Source organism: Cariama cristata, unplaced genomic scaffold (genome assembly GCF_000690535.1).
Source record: "Cariama cristata isolate BGI_N322 unplaced genomic scaffold, ASM69053v1 scaffold483, whole genome shotgun sequence".
Taxonomy (NCBI): domain Eukaryota; kingdom Metazoa; phylum Chordata; class Aves; order Cariamiformes; family Cariamidae; genus Cariama; species Cariama cristata.
This window is the reverse complement of record NW_009606412.1, coordinates 12-15,740: the sequence shown is the minus strand read 5'-3', so window position 1 is coordinate 15,740 and position 15,729 is coordinate 12. Positions and strand designations below refer to the sequence as shown.

At 46.5% G+C, this 15,729-nt stretch overlaps 1 protein-coding gene across 1 annotated transcript; it reads right to left on the bottom strand.

Moving 5' to 3' along the window:
• Nucleotides 1-764: 764 nt before the first annotated feature.
• ATP1B1 (ATPase, Na+/K+ transporting, beta 1 polypeptide) lies at nucleotides 765-15,514 on the bottom strand (the record flags this gene model as incomplete). Its single annotated transcript, XM_009696328.1, has 6 exons — nucleotides 765-2,178; nucleotides 2,871-2,951; nucleotides 4,790-4,974; nucleotides 5,724-5,879; nucleotides 13,062-13,190; nucleotides 15,371-15,514. Coding segments are annotated over 6 exons (962 nt in total), but the record flags the coding sequence as incomplete, so codon positions are not given.
• Nucleotides 15,515-15,729: the final 215 nt, after the last annotated feature.

Here is a 15,729-nt window from a genome sequence, read left to right as displayed (position 1 = left end):
CCATGCTGCTCCAGCTAGCAGATGGCAAAAAGTTTAGCAGGTTGCTTTTCCAGTATCGTCGTGTTCCAATGAGGAAGGCTTTATCAAGCAGCTTGCTCTAGGATAGTCACGTTTTGTCACTTTAGACAGCGCGCTTCTCCCTCGTAATCTGCCTCATGCAGCACGAAGTGATCGTGACTCCTGCTGGAAGCCACCCGCCACATGTTGTCACATCTGAGCTGCGCTGTCAGGCAGAGCCTGTTCTCGGCGCTGAGCTATCGGCCCAGCAGCAACACAGAACCAGTCGCTGCCATGAAACTCGTGTTTCTCCTGCTTGCGGCTTCAATGTGTGCGCCCTGCCCTCGCCGCCGGACCTGCAGCACACAGCGCTGGTGGCTGCTTTAACCTGCACTGAGCATAAACCGCTTTTACCTGCAGTTACTACCAGGCTGTGTGGCCTCTGCCTCCAGTCACAGAGACTCTTTGGGTTCCCGACGGGGGTGATCACGGGTACATGTGCCACAGCAGCCTCTCATGAGCTCAGGGAAAAGACGTAACTCGCACCAAACCCCCCCTGTCCTAGGGCTGCTGTGTAACACCTTTGCTCACAGGTGGGAGCGGCAACGTAAGGCAAGCCCAATGCCTGTTTCAGCTACCTTCCGCCAAGCATTCTGGGAACGATACAGGTGTGTTTTCCATCTGAAACAGGTGCAGTACTTCTTCAAGATTCTGGACAACTGACAGCCTCCATCCTCACCCAATGCAAAAGACGTGCACGCAGAACGGTGTGTTCATTCGTTTATTTGTCCAATGTTTCAACCTGACTGAAATACAAGATCAACAAGAGCACTGTACTCCTGGCTATTATTACATGTTAGAACATAGAGTTTTGCACTTTAGACAACATTTAACACCATTCTATGGGGTACTGCATTGCTTTTATAAAGTTTAAAATAAAGATTTATTTTCAAACATGTGACTTTGGTTTATTTCATACATTACACTTTCTTGCAGAAAAAATAAAATTGTACAACTGCATAAATATAAAATTCTTCCACCATGAAAATGGTTAAAACATTCAATAAAGACATTAGCACCACAGTGTGCGATGCTTCCAGCAGGAGGGGAAAAAAAAAAAAAAAAGGAAAGAAAATATACAAAGCAAAGAGTTATGCCTATCACCGAGGAGAGTGATAGTCTGACCCAGTCTCTCACACAACACACGGGAGGATGAGGGAAGAGGTGGAGAGAGAGAGACAGCATTCGCTACAAAGCACAGTACACAATCATCTATTCTCTTTAACTTCACTTAAGTTAGTTTCCCCTGCCACCCCTCCAAATAAAATACCCTAACATGACAGAAAAGTCAGAAGCCTTATGGAGTGCTGTTAAATATAGTCTCACAGGTGGGCCTTTCTTTGAAAAGGAACAAAATAATGAGAAGTATCATGCCAGTTCTAGTCCCACTGAGTATTTACACCTTGGACAGCAAAAGTCTTTGCTCACAAGAAGTAGAAAACAGATACAATACATGGCTTGAAAAATGACCAGAGTATGCACCTATAGTACTGTACACTAAATAAAATACACAAGGCAGCAATACTTAGGGGCCAGAAACACTGCTTACTACAAGTCAGTTATGGAATCATAATTTACAGTAAAAATGGGCATGTCCCAAGGCTCAATTTTGTTTTCTTTTGTCATTTACAGTAGAATAAATATTTGTCGCTATTGCTACACTTTGTTTACATTCTAACCTAGTAAATGCAGAAAGCTAGTGTAAAGCATATAGATTACGTGTAGGTCCCATACGTATGACAGTTTGTTCAAGACTAGTAGGTTTTCTTTTTTGTTCTTTTTTTTTTTTTTTAACCTTTTTAAATGGCTAGGAGGAGGAGTGGGGGGTGGGTGGGAACAGAGTTGTGCTTACAATCAGCTGCTTTTTATGTCAAATTTAATATCAAAGCGTCCCTGGAAGCGGTCTTTGTCGCTGTACTGGATGTTTTGCCCGTAGGCCCTGCATTCCACGCGCACCTCCACGTCGTAGGTCAGGTTGGTGAACTGCACGGCCACCAGCGGCTGCAGGTACCGCGGCTGCAGGAGCTTGCCGTAGTAGGGGTAGTACTGCAGGGCAAAGCCAGGGTAGCCGCCCATCCCATAGTACTCCACTGTGCCTATTTTGTCTACATCGTCCTCTCTCTAGAGGTGGGAAAAGGAAGAACAAACCATGACAATCACCCAAACTCTACGTTTTGCAGCCCTTTTCCCTAGTGACATCTGTTGTTTTTCACCGAGACCCCTCTGTAGTCATCGCTGATCCTCACCCTGACAGCACGAGGACGCCCCAGTGGCGGTGAGGTCACCGAAGCGCTGTCTAACCAGTAGCTACGCAACAAGCACCTCTCAGCACGAAAAGGACTTTTTTGTTATTTAAAATGTCAACCACTGTACTCATTCAGAAACCACCGCACCTTCCTGTCACACCAGTGCACTAGCTTTGGCTCAAAAAGAGGAAAAAAAAAAAAAAATTTGTTTGCTGTTTCTCAGCTGCTTTACAACACCAAGTAAAATCTTTCTTCGCTGCGGTTCTTTTTTCAGCTGTCCCTGCTTAGAGCGCCAGTACAGCATTTGGAAGCAAAATGGCCACTTTTGAGGACACCTTTTACTACCTGGCCTTGCTTTTACGCCCCTGCCGTGAGGGCAGCACTAATTGTCATCCATCATCAGTGGGGTTTTGAGAAATTCCTGTTCCAAAGGGGGAGATAGCCCAAGTAAGAGCCCCACCCCCATCCACCCCCCCCACCTGCAGAACGGCAGAGGGGGTAACGACACTTGGATAACGACTGACACCGTCCCCTGCAGCTTCCCTGCGCTGTTGCATTTCAACTTACCTTGGCAGCGCAGTGGACAGGGATGAGATACGGGTTGTATTTTGCCATAACTTCTGCAGGAAGGCTCTCATTTTCCGGAGCCTGGAAGAAACCCAAACCAAGGGGACGTTACAGCCCAGACACTTCTCTGCAGACTGCAGCAGCAAAGGTCAGTGGTACCAAACACGTGCCCTGAACTAGAATCCCTTCTAGCTTGGGTTGAGAGGCAACAAAGAGCTCGTGGTGGTGGTTCTTGGGACAGACGAGCAGTGCAACACCACTAGAAGCAGGGGAACTTAACCGGAGCAGAGCCGTTACCTGGTCTTACAGCTTCACTGCTGTGAATACCAAGGCAAGGACATCAGGCGATGTTTGATTTTTGTGGTATCGCGGGGGGAAGCGTTTCACAGCAGAGTGCTAGCTAGGGGGGCTTGTTTGTGCAAAGCCCAGGCAGCGGCAGGAAGAGACGGGCTGCTGGAGGACTTGCCACCTGCCCGTGGGCTGTGCGCAGTGAGGGCTGGGAACGCATGAAGAGTGGCCGTCACACCGCTACAGGGAAGGACAAAGGCTGGGAGTATGTCAGGGAAAGGTGGGAGCGACAACTCTCCTGTCACTCTTTGGTCTGACAGGAGAATAGTTCTAGTGGAATAGTTCTGCTCCACAACCTTGTCAGATCTGCTTTACGCACACCTTGCCCAACACAAGAGCTATAGGGTCTCTGCTGGAGCGTGGAACAAGGAAAACAAGTACTGCCTTGGATATACACACATCACTTCTAAAGGAAACGTAAAGTCATCCCTTCACTAGACCCTGCTGTCTAATGCGGTCTGGAGCTCTTCAGAGCTCTGTGGCAAAGAAAAGAGGAACACACCAGACCCTTCTCTTTCCCAGTCATCAAATGTGCGCATCTTACAGCCACCACATATTAAGCACAGCACACTCCTGCTAAAATGCACCCACTGTTTCCACCCTGGATCAGAGGAGCCAAATTTCAACTTACTTCTTTTAGCACAGGACAGGCTCCCATCAAAGAAAAATGCTCCTCAGAACTCATTAGCTGGACAGCACCATTCCCTGTCCTCGACTGCACCGATGGATGGTGGTGAAGGCGGCTTAGCACACTGTTTGCACCGTTTTCCATCCAGAAGGAGGAGTGGCAGGTTTTGCACACCACCTCATTCAATAGCATGTGCTTTGCCACTGAATTCTTCACTAATTTTTTGGCATTTAAACGCATTGGGGGAAAAAACTAGAAGTAAAAGCTGTTCCTGTCCAGATAAACATCCTTCAGCGTTACTGCAAGCATGCCTTCAGGTGCAGCACAGAGCAAGTGGGTGACAAGAGACATCCTACAGTGTCTGGGAAACTGCATGAAATAATAACCTAAAGATCTCCTCACCTTTCTTGCTGTGCCTGACTCCCAGATTTAATTTACACTTTATAGCCTATGTTGCAGTCTGGTAGTCAATATTAGCACTACTTCATTTAATTAAGTGGTTTTAGCAAGGCAGGCAACTCTACACTGCCTGAGGAAAGAATGGAGTAGATCGGAGCATGACACAATGTACTGATCTTGCTACAGATAAGAGTAGGTCTGGGACGGTCCCATGGAAACACATAGGAACTTAAAATGCTTTTATCATTTATCAAGAAAATATGCCGTTAGAGCAATTCAGGTAGCAGGCTCGGAAGTTACCAGATAAATAACCCGGAGTTTGCACTGTGAGGTTCATTGCTACTTGTTACCAACTTGCAGCGTGCAGTTTTCATTGCTTTTTAATGAAAAGTATTTTTAAAACCAGTTACACTCAAATCATCTATTTCTCCTCTGCAGAAGTTTAATACTGATCTCTCTCCAGAGACAGAAAAGCAGGCACAGCAAATCTGCAGCCAATTCCTCCTTATCAGTGGTTTCTGCTAGAAAGGGAAGAGATACTTGCCTTAGGTCTGAAGCCGATAATTCTGTTGAGCTTGACGAGGATGCATGGTTTGCCATCCCTGTACCCAAAGGTGGGATCATTTATTCCAGAACAGTTTTCCAGCCACTCACGTTTGAACTTGCAGACCTTCTTCTGGCCCTGGACATCGTTATATTGTCCTCTCTCTTTGTAATTGTTAGGTACATCTGTCATGGTGGGGGAATGAAAAGACAACCATTGCAAGGTGATCTTTTGCTTGTCAGGAACAGCAACACTCAGGCTCACTGTGTAGTTTGGATTTCCCCCTCATCCACACAGGTAAGTGACACCACCAACCTGCACCCAGCCAGCCCCCATGTGTGGGCTGGTCCCAGACCAGCAAGTTTGAGGGGGTTGTGGTTTTTAACTGAGGATTCTTCCAGGCAACAAGAGAACACACACTACCTCAGAGATTATTTTTTTTGGCAGCTTTTACAAGTGAGTTCCCTGTAAGATTTTATATGCACATATTATGAGGTGGTAAGTCTCATTTGCATTATTACATTAACGGTTAATACCTCCCCAACATTTTGCTGCATTGCACCAAGAGGACCGAGACTGGCTTTAGGAAAGTCACCAGTAAAGCCCCCGTGGCTTTCAGAGAGGATAAGGTCAGTGCCACGTGCTTCTGAGAGTCAGCTGCAACTTCCTCCAAGTGAAATTGGGGAGTTCCCAACCATAAAACCTCTACAATGAGCTTCTAGGTACATCCCGGCCAAGTCTGGTCTGCCCAAGCTAATTTAACAAGCAGTCATATGACTGAAACCAGAGCCGGCCAGTTCACCAACATGCCGTTAGTTACAATAAAAGGAATAGCTGAAGACGGAGACCACCACTGCTCACCCTCAGCGTCTGATGGACCTGATGCAGAGGCACTGGTCAGAGCCCTCAGTGGCAGGAAACAATCGAGACTTACCCCCACAGTCCTCAAATATTATGTTTTCAGTTTGTTGATCGGCGCTGTAGTCTTTTAAGAACTTCTCGAGGTTCTTCACATACGGCTCAAAACTTTTGGGATCAGAGGCAGTAAAGGAAATTTCTGTCTTTTGTACCTGGGGGATTTGAGTCAGTCCTAAGAAAAGCAAAATCGGGAAGAAAACATTAAGTACACCTCAGAGCTGCACAGCCGCCAGGCAATGCAACACACACCAAGAACGTAACTCATTCTAATAAACTCTATTTTTCAGACTTCAGGACTTGCACAAAACAGCTTAAGCTCACTAGAGGGGAGGCTCTGACAGGCTCTTATCTCCTCTTTCCAACAACAGCCTGGAATATTTGTCATGATGTCTGCATCACTAAGCAGATAAAAATCAGAAATCCAGAAGGGAGGCTACAAGTCAAGGTTTTCCTCAAGAAAAACAGTCAACCACAGGTCCCCTGCCTACTTCTGTCTCCTCCTCAAGGTCAGAAGGGGAACTCTCTGCACGTGAGACCAAGCGCACAAAATAAAGTCCCACAGAAGCCTGCTCTTGCATATGTGCCCCCAGTAGGTTGACTTGAAAGTCTGCAAAACACACGATGTGTTTGGGATACGTCAGAGCTGTCCGCTCAAGAACCCTTGCGATTGAAGGCGAGAGGTTCCGCCAGGTCAGGCACGGTCACTCTCTGCTGGCTGTAACCCACATCGCCTTGGTGCAGTCCCCCTTGTAGGATGCAGGGCAGGAGACATTTTCTCACTCAGTAAATTGATCAGCCTGATCACTTTTGCTGGTCTTTTCACTCCACAAGCAGATATTGCTGACCGCAGAAATAGCCTTCTGAGCCCTCCCATCAGAAGCTCATCACCAAGTAGGAAATACCACCACACAGGAGAGATGTTTAAAAGGCTGCCCTAGATTCTGGGCTGCGTAACTAGCTCTGCTTTTGACTTCAGGAGGAGGAACAGAAAAAGAAAGTGTGGAGAAGAGAAGGGACTAGATGCAAGTAATGGCTACAGATGACGAAAAGCACCAACCCCTTTGCTTTTCATTACAGGACTTGGAAATAGCTGCTCCTGCATGATGTGTAGGTCACATTTTAATTGAATGCATTGATGCACAGCTAACGCTTTAAACTTAAGTAATGGGAACTGGAGTTTATGCTGCTTTTTGGCAGTCACTGTAATTATTGAGGTCTTGACTCCTGTTCACTTTGTCATCTTCATTTTAGCAAGAACAAGAAAAAGGAGCAGGGGAGCAGCATTTGCTCTGACAGCTTTCAGAACAGGCCTGTTGCCAACAAGTTCCCCTGGTGCAAAACCCAAGCAGCTTAGCTGGCTGGCCCTAACCTGCAAGAGCTTGTGACTCCAGCAATTTTTCCAAAACCCCTTGAGTGCTTCTGCTTAGTCCCTCCTCAAGCCAGCTCACCACACCCGCCCCCCCCGGCTACCCACTGAGTTGGAATTTGTAACCTAGGACAAAGATTAGCTTTATTCCCCTAAACGCAGCTCCGAGTTGCCAAAGATAGCGAGACATCCAGCAAGTCGCTCAGGAGTTTCGAGTTTTATTCCAGGAAGCAGCTTTAACCGCTCAGAACTCCCCCTGGTACAAACTGACCAGAGGGTGAGCGTCAGAAGTTTAGAAGCAGCTTACCACTCCACTAGCAGAACTACATCCTACCCTCCAAAGTCAGCAGCTTCCAACCCCTTTTTGAGCAATTACTTGCTTTACAAACAGTTATAAATATATATAAAATAAGCTGGGTTCAATTTTAGTAAGGGACTTCAATCCCATCCTGCCAAACCCTGCTCATGTTACCACTCAGCTGGGAAGCAGCAGGCTCAGAGTCACTTGAAGTGGCTATCTGGAATTGCAGCAAAGGCAGGCCAGGCCTTGGTTCCTCTCCTGGGTCTGCCTTTCCCAGAGTGAGTTCAAGTTACAGGTGTGTCATTCATGTATAAATATAAAATTCAAGAAAGCTTGGCCAGGCTTGTTAAGCTTTGGTCAGGCAGTTAAACTATTAGTTTTCCTCAGGGCCTCTAAAACAAAGGCACTCCCCACCCGTTTTTTGTCTTGTATGAGGCAGTGCACAAAGGCACCCACGCAGGCATAGCAGAGGTGAAGGGAAGGTCAATGTACACCCCGTGGTGTGTGAAAGCCACCTAAAATATCCCTGTTCTCTGGTTAGGAGAGCCTGGCCACTGATATGAGCAGTCCAAAGCCAACCCTCCGCCCACGAGACAAGTGACATGGCTGGGAGAACAGACTCCCATCCCAAAGCATCCTTGTCTGGCCAATCCTTGCAGCACAGCACCGAAGCCCAAGCAGTACCTCGGTGCAGCTGCTCCAGCAGCCAGCACAAGAGAACAACAGCTCCTGCCAGGTAGACTCAGCCTGTGGCCGTAGCTGGGCTGCTTTCAGCCAAACTGTGGGCATTTACAGGTACTTGGATGAACCAGACTGGGACCAGGCTTTGGTACAGCAGGTGCTTGCTTTGTTTAGGAAAAGAGCAAAGTAGACTTCAATCTTCCCACTTCTGAAGCAAGGAAGTAAACCTTTGTGAAGATGAAAAGCTTGTTATGAAAAATAGATTTACCTTGATTAAAAAATGTATTACTGGCTTCCACCACAACCTCCATTCTCACATGCCTGCAACTGACTGGATGCAAAGCCCCAAGCACAGATCTATCATTTCCCTCTTTGTTTTCCATCTGTACATCCCATAGCTAAAATAAAGCTTCAGTGCTGTTATCACAGCAGCACTATCACTGAATCCTCCTTAAGCAATCTTGTTTGAAAAGAAAAACGTCTGTTAATTTAGTATGATGAGAGGAGGTAACCTCAGCAGAACACTTGTATAACCTTTCTGAAACCTTCTCTCATCCCCATTAGGGAACTGAAACAAGTAGGGACAAGAAAAAAGTTACAAAGCTGAGCCATTCCAGTGCTACCTACCACAGGTTGCCAGACACCTAAGGAAGCATGTGGCTCCAAGAAGTTACAGGCATGAATAACCCTCTCAGGGGCTTCACGCACATGAGGAAGCCATTCATAAGCAAGTCCTGTGGGGGAAAAGCCTCACGTGCTTTCATAGCCAGGAGTCTAAAGAACCCTCTCCTCACCTTCAGACTATAATCTCTTTGCCAGTTCTGCATCTCATGCTATTGCCACAGAGACACACCACGGTGTCACGTGTGGTGATGCTGTTCTTCACACATGGAAGAATCAAGTAACTTCTTGCTAAAATACTGACAAACTACTTTAGGAGATTTCTGCAATTAGCTGTTAGAGCTCATTACTAGGAAATAGGATTCCTATCTTCACTTGACTGACATTGTCCATATAAATGACGAGTGATGCCTTGACTTGGTAACAGACTCCACCTTCTGTTGGCTTTCCAACTCTCTGGATGTACAAAGATACCAAAAGCCAAAAAAACCATGTAAAGTCATTGATTTTTTTTTCTTCAGCTACAGTTCCACTTCCAATACACCACTGCAGATTAAAAATCACATTTATTCAAGTTCACTAAAACTGGATTTTCCACATAGACTTTATCATTCTAAGCTGCAAGAGCAAGACTTCAGGAAAAACAGTGTCCTGAGGGTGAGAAGAGGAAGAAACTACAAGTGGGAAGTCAGGCTTGTTATTAGGAATGGTTGTGTAAGTCCATAGTAACCACTCTTGCTTCATCATGCAATGCTCATTTCCAAGTACCACGTAATCTTGGTTCAGAAGGAAGCTGAACACTCCTGGGATGACACAGATGACCGTTACACCATTCCTATTTATCACCCCCCCCAGCTCACTAAATGAGGATAGACTTTAAAGGCCTCCACACCAAGCAATGTCCTTCCAAGCTCCCAGTCACCCTCTACCTCATCCCTAAAGTGCAAAAAGCAGGTGCAAGTTCTCCACAAATGCAGCAAAATCTGCTTGGCAGAGAACTTCCCTGGAGCTTGAGATTCAGAGATTTTTTTCTAAACATAGGTGCTGAGATGACAAGAGACAGAAGCAGAGAAGTGAGACTTGACAGGAGGCAGCACACCCTCCTTGGGGCCTTCCCGCCACCTCCGTGCTGCTATCCAAGCTAAATAAGCCAGGTGGGGAACACACACCAGAGCAGCCTTTTCCACGGCACGCTCACTGCCCAGGCACATCGTGGCCAGGCAGCACCTGAAGCAGGGACACCTGAAATCCCCTGGCTTCAGCAGGGACCCCTCCTTCCAGCCACCCCTTCAGAAGAGCCTTAGGCAGCAGTGAGGTCGCTCACCCCCACACCAGCCCTAGTGACGGGATGCTGAGCTTCACAGGACGCACACCACAAGATGGCAGGGTGCACAGCCCAAGTGATACTGCAGTGGGGAAGGGCAGGGGCAGAACAGAACAGAGCATTGGTTTTTTAACCATTCAGCACACTGTTGAAGAGGCAATATCCTCATCCTTCCCTATTAGGGGGGGTAAGTCTTCTGTGCTTAAAGCAGAGTCCGGGCCTGCAGCACACATGGAACCGGGAGCTGGGGCTGTCGCAATGGCAAGGCTGGACAAGGTGGCGAGCTATGCTGTCCCTTCCCCCATCAAGACAAAAGAGGAGGGAAAAGAAATAGTATCATGGAAAGGTACAAAACTCAGCTTGCCCTGAAGCCCTGTATAACATTCCTGTTGTGTTCAGTGCAGAAACCAATTAGCATATTAATGACACTTGGCAACAAAAATAGCACTTTATGACTTTCAATGTTATATCCGTGTCAATAACTCAATAAAACATCCTGTAGGTTCTGTTGCTGTTACAAAATCTGTTGTATTTCAGAACAAGAATTATATTACAGCAGCCGCTACAGCATTTGCTTCTGCAAATCCTGAAGGGAAGTGTAGTTTTCCCCTTCCCAGCCATTCTGGGCTGATACAACAGGGACCTGCCCAAGAAGGACAGAGCACTGTAACAAGAATAAAACCAGGTTCTCTAGCTTCCTAGAAAATCCAGGGCTTTTATCAAGCTGCCAATATACTTACTTGGCTTGCAAATCTTCCCACAAGAACCAGGAATTAGAATTGCACAACACCCTATTTTATGTAGTTCACAGTCCGCAGTGGTCCCAGATCACAAAAAATTGGAGTCTGATGCTCACCAAGTGCAGGAGTGAACATGCCCACACGTGTGCTCGCTGTAAGAAGAGCAGCGTGCTTGCAGCGGAGGGGAGAGCCCCGCACAGCAGCTGAATTCAAGCACTGCTGACCTCCAAAACACAGCGCTGCACCAACTCACTACTGTGTCAGTCTCGCTGAAAGCCGACATTAAAAGGCTATTTTTGGCTTGTGGTCTAATGGCTGCTGTGCTACAGAATGAGGAACAGACTCAACCTTACGGGCCAACCTCCACCACACCTTACCCCCACAGCTTGTCCACATCTGTAGAAAGAGCTGTCACATGATGCGTCGCAAAGGACCCTGGCAATCATTTCCTTGAAGTCATATGCATCTGCCATTACAGCTTGGTACAAAACCCTTGTTTATTGGCTGCCTACTGTCTTATAGTCAATCAGCTGCACTTTGTTCCCCTTGATTTCAGCACATGTCCTGAAAGCCCATTACAAAGATCCTTGACAACCTTTTCATTCTTCCTCCATTTTGATTTCTGTAGTACATGCCACAAGAGCGTATCGAAATTCAGTTTCTTTTTTTGGCTAAAAAAGGATAAGCCCCAGAAAAAACTGGTGCAATATGCAATTAAGAGACGAATAAAAATCCTCTGCAGGTTGAAATCTTACACAGAAATGTTACCAGAGTTACTCTGAAATTAGAATTGCAAACTGCTATTACACAGAAAGTGAACAGTTTACCTAGAATGAGTAATTATGTGACATCAGGCTAAACAGCAGGTCTATCTGGATGTGACCCAAGATCCATGGGCTTCTTCGCTAATTATTTCACGTCTGGTGAGACCACTGGGTTTCAGCCCAGGAAAAGCACATTATTAAAATAACAACTACTCTACCATTAGCCATGTTGGCTTTTCAGATCCAGCTAATGGCTCTGGGCAGTATCAGTGACGGTTTAGTCTTTCCTGCAAATGTCAGAGTCTGTTGCAGAGACAGAAACAGCCACTTTCAGTGCTTAAGACAGCATTTATCACAGCCATGCTGGTATATTAGAAAATATACCAGCATATAAGAAAAAGTCACACACTAACACGGCAGTTTCAGTCTGTTCTGTCTTTAAAAAGTGCTAGTAGAAAAGCAGTTATCTGAAAAAGATGATTCTTTGCTGAGATACAACACCATTTGGTGATGGTAACATTCCTCGTGGTGTTACAGCAGGCAATAATCACAGCACAGCACTGCAGACAGTGGGGCTGTAAGACACCATGCGACACCAAAGCCAACTTCAGTAGCTACAAGCCATCAGCCTCACAATTGTCACTTAAATACCACTGTTATTAAAAGCTTCTGAACTGTTTTACAGAGCAACTGGAGACAGATCGTTACCATCCCCAGTGCCAAGCAGCCTCAAGGTCATTTGTAATGTGGGAAAGCAGCAGTCATGCAGCTCCCCCCCGCCCCACGCTCCGAGCTGCTGCTGGCTGCGCTGGGAATCAAATAGCGCAGCAGGGCCCAGACGGGCAGAGCGGGGAACCTGCGGCAAGGGCTGGTCACTCCATTCGCCCCTACCCAAGGCAGGCTGGCCACAGACACTGCTCAAACAGTCATTTTAATTTTGAGCAGAGACTTATTTTGTCTAGTAAAGATAGCTCAATGCATCAGCTACTGCAAGACCCACCTTTAATCTCCCAAGATACATTCAATTAAATACCCATTAGTAAATGCTACCATCTCCTCTAGATCACACAGTGTAGTTCAGTATTGTGCTTACTGCGTTGTATTTGCCACCCAGAAATGGTGTCCCCTTTCTCGTTGTGCATCCCAGTTTCACAGATAAAGCTAACATTTTACCATGGTCCCTTCACTTACCCATCCAAACACAGTGGCTATGAAGAAAGAAAAACTGAGCCCAGCTTCTTCACACAGCTCATTCCCAAGTGAAGCTTCTTGGCCTCACTCCATCGCTTCCGTTTAGGGGAATGGAAGAAGGGTAATCCAGGCTCGAGCTCCTCTCAGACAGGAGGCATATTTCTTGTGATGCAACCTTTAATTCTAGCAGGATTGCCTTCAAGCCCCAGTACTGTTAACACAGAAGGCTGAGAACATACCCACCCCCTACAAATATGTGTTGCAGCAACAACACGCTTATTTCATCCTCCTTCTTGAGGTGAGTAACCAACCCGCCTCCCCAGAACAGCTTGCACCAAGTCAAACAGAGGCCTCCTATTTAGTTACCTGGAGGTGCCACTCGATCCTGGTATTTGGGCTCAAATTCACTGACAGTGAGCAACATCACTTGGATGGTCCCAATAAATATACCTGCCAGGCAACCGTAGAAGATGACATAGAAGAGGAGGATCTTAACTGCAAAAGAAAAACAAAGGAGGAATCAAATCAAGCCCTCTAGGCAGTCACATTTTGGGACAGAATTTCCAGCCTTTGCCACTTGCCAGGAAGAGCCCAGCACACTGAATTCAGATGGCAGGCCCTGTCGCAGACGCATATATTTAACAGTGAGATTATGTCCTGATGCAGACAGAAAATATAAGTCACTCCAGTTGTTTCGGTGGCTGGAAGCACGAGCCCCTGAAAACCTAGAAATCCACAAATCAGGATTTGGGACTGTAAAACATGTTCTTCCGTATTTTAAAGGATCTCTTGGCTGACCCAGCACTACCATTGCACACTATCACAGGTGACAGACTTTCAGTGAATCAAGTACGCAACAGCAAGAAGCCATACTGTGGGTGTGCTCTGAAAGACACCCATTCCACAAACCTCTGGGCCTCAAAGCTATTTCCAAGACAGTGTACAGTAAATGTTTCATTCAGATTTACAAGCAATTATAAAGCTTCATCTCCCTTAGTAATTCAGGTTATCACCTCCATTAAAGACAGGAGGTGCAGAATTTGGGCCCAAATTAGCTCCAATACTCAATCTCAAATGTAGGAGAGTACTCAGACATGTCCCAGTAGCCTATGTTTACAAAGGCACTCTATGTGCTCTGAAAGACACCCATTCCACAAACCTCTGGGCCTCAAAGCTATTTCCAAGACAGTGTACAGTAAATGTTTCATTCAGATTTACAAGCAATTATAAAGCTTCATCTCCCTTAGTAATTCAGGTTATCACCTCCATTAAAGACAGGAGGTGCAGAATTTGGGCCCAAATTAGCTCCAATACTCAATCTCAAATGTAGGAAAGTACTCAGACATGTCCCAGTAGCGCACGTTTACCAGTGTTTAGCTCCAATACTCAATCTCAAATGTAGGAGAGTACTCAGACATGTCCCAGTAGCCTATGTTTACAAAGGCACTCTAGCACTGCTTATACCAATTAAAAACTGAACTACGTAATACTGAAAAATTTAGTTTTGGTCTAAAGGGAGATGCCTAGAACAATCTTGAGGGATGGGGGGGGGGAAGTGGAGAAAAGCCTGGAGATGCAGCATGGCTCAGACTCGGGGTATCTGTTACCAGTTTACAAGGATTATCTCAACTGATTAACTGCCCAGTAACATGCCGTACTAGGCATCACCAGGCCGCCTACGGGAAGGATAAGCCAGCCCATGCCAAGCAACTATATGCTAATCAGGCTGCAGGAACAAGCAGGCCAGCACAGAGGCCACAGAGTACTTGAAAGAGCCTGCTTGATCTCAGACTGTCCTCATTTAATTGCAAACAAAAAAAGAGGTGGTTTACTTGAAGCACTTGAAGTGACACACTACAAGGGAAGGGGAGGAAGCAGTAGGTGGAAGTATTCCTCCTCCTCACTCCCCAGCCCCATCGTAAAAATAAAGCTCTGTTGTTGGAGAAGCTGCCTGATGAAAGCAGGTGGTTCTGGTTGTTTTCTTTTCAAGTTTATGACAGACAGGCAAGCCGAAGGGACAGCCAGCGACACAGAGGCCAAGGGACACTGTCAGAAAGGCACTCCATCCTCTGATCTTCCTCACGTGTACCGGAGGCCGGGGAGGTAGCCCGGGCCGGAGGGCAGAGCTGGGTGCGGTAACATGGTGCTCCAGGAGTTAAAAGCACTCTTTGGTATCCAGGCAGCGTAAAGCAAATGGCTGTGACGTCATGGGCGTGTGGAAATTTTTTCCAGAGCACGGTCATAGGAGGTGCTGTTGTAACAAACCAAACAGTAATGATGTTGTCTGCAGCGTAACGCCTTTCAGTTCTGTAACATCAAAAGGCAAGCGCTGGGAGGTAGCTTATTTAATCAGGTTCCCAGCCAGGATGCTCTTAATGCCAAAGACACCTTAAAGGTCAAAACCACTCCAAGGTCTCAGAAAATACACAGCGGGTCTAGCAACCAAGCACAACAGGGTTGAATGAGAAAGCTTCTCGCAACAGGTAGGCTTACAACAGAGGGATCAGATCATCAGCCTGCAGATCAACTCCGAAATCAGTCCTAGGCAGATAGGTACAGGCACGCTGGGAGAAGGACCTGGTTCAGCCTCCGCATTTGAAGCACTGCGCAGTTGCCTGGTGCCTCAGGAGCAGAAAATACCTATCCATGCGCACCCACAACCCAATTCTGCTCACGTAAAGATACAGCAGAAGCCTGCTCTAGTCTGCCCGCCAGAGCTAAAGCCGGCGGCTCCGGATGTGGCACCTCCGGCTGATCCGTTACAACAGGAGTCGAATTCAACACCACAAGGGCGGCACACCAGCTGTGGTTAACAGCAACTGGAAGAGTGTTTATTTGTGTAAAGAAAATGTTAAAAGCCTCTTAGTCTAAGTGCTATTTGTACAGCACCTAATAAATATATCACAAGCGTTTAATCACAAATGCACGTATAGCCATTTCCTTCTCGCAGAGGCATTAAGGGCCAACTGTTCTCTCGACGAGATAAAATTAATACAGTTTCCTTTATCCAGAGAAAAGGTAAAAGAAAAAGAAA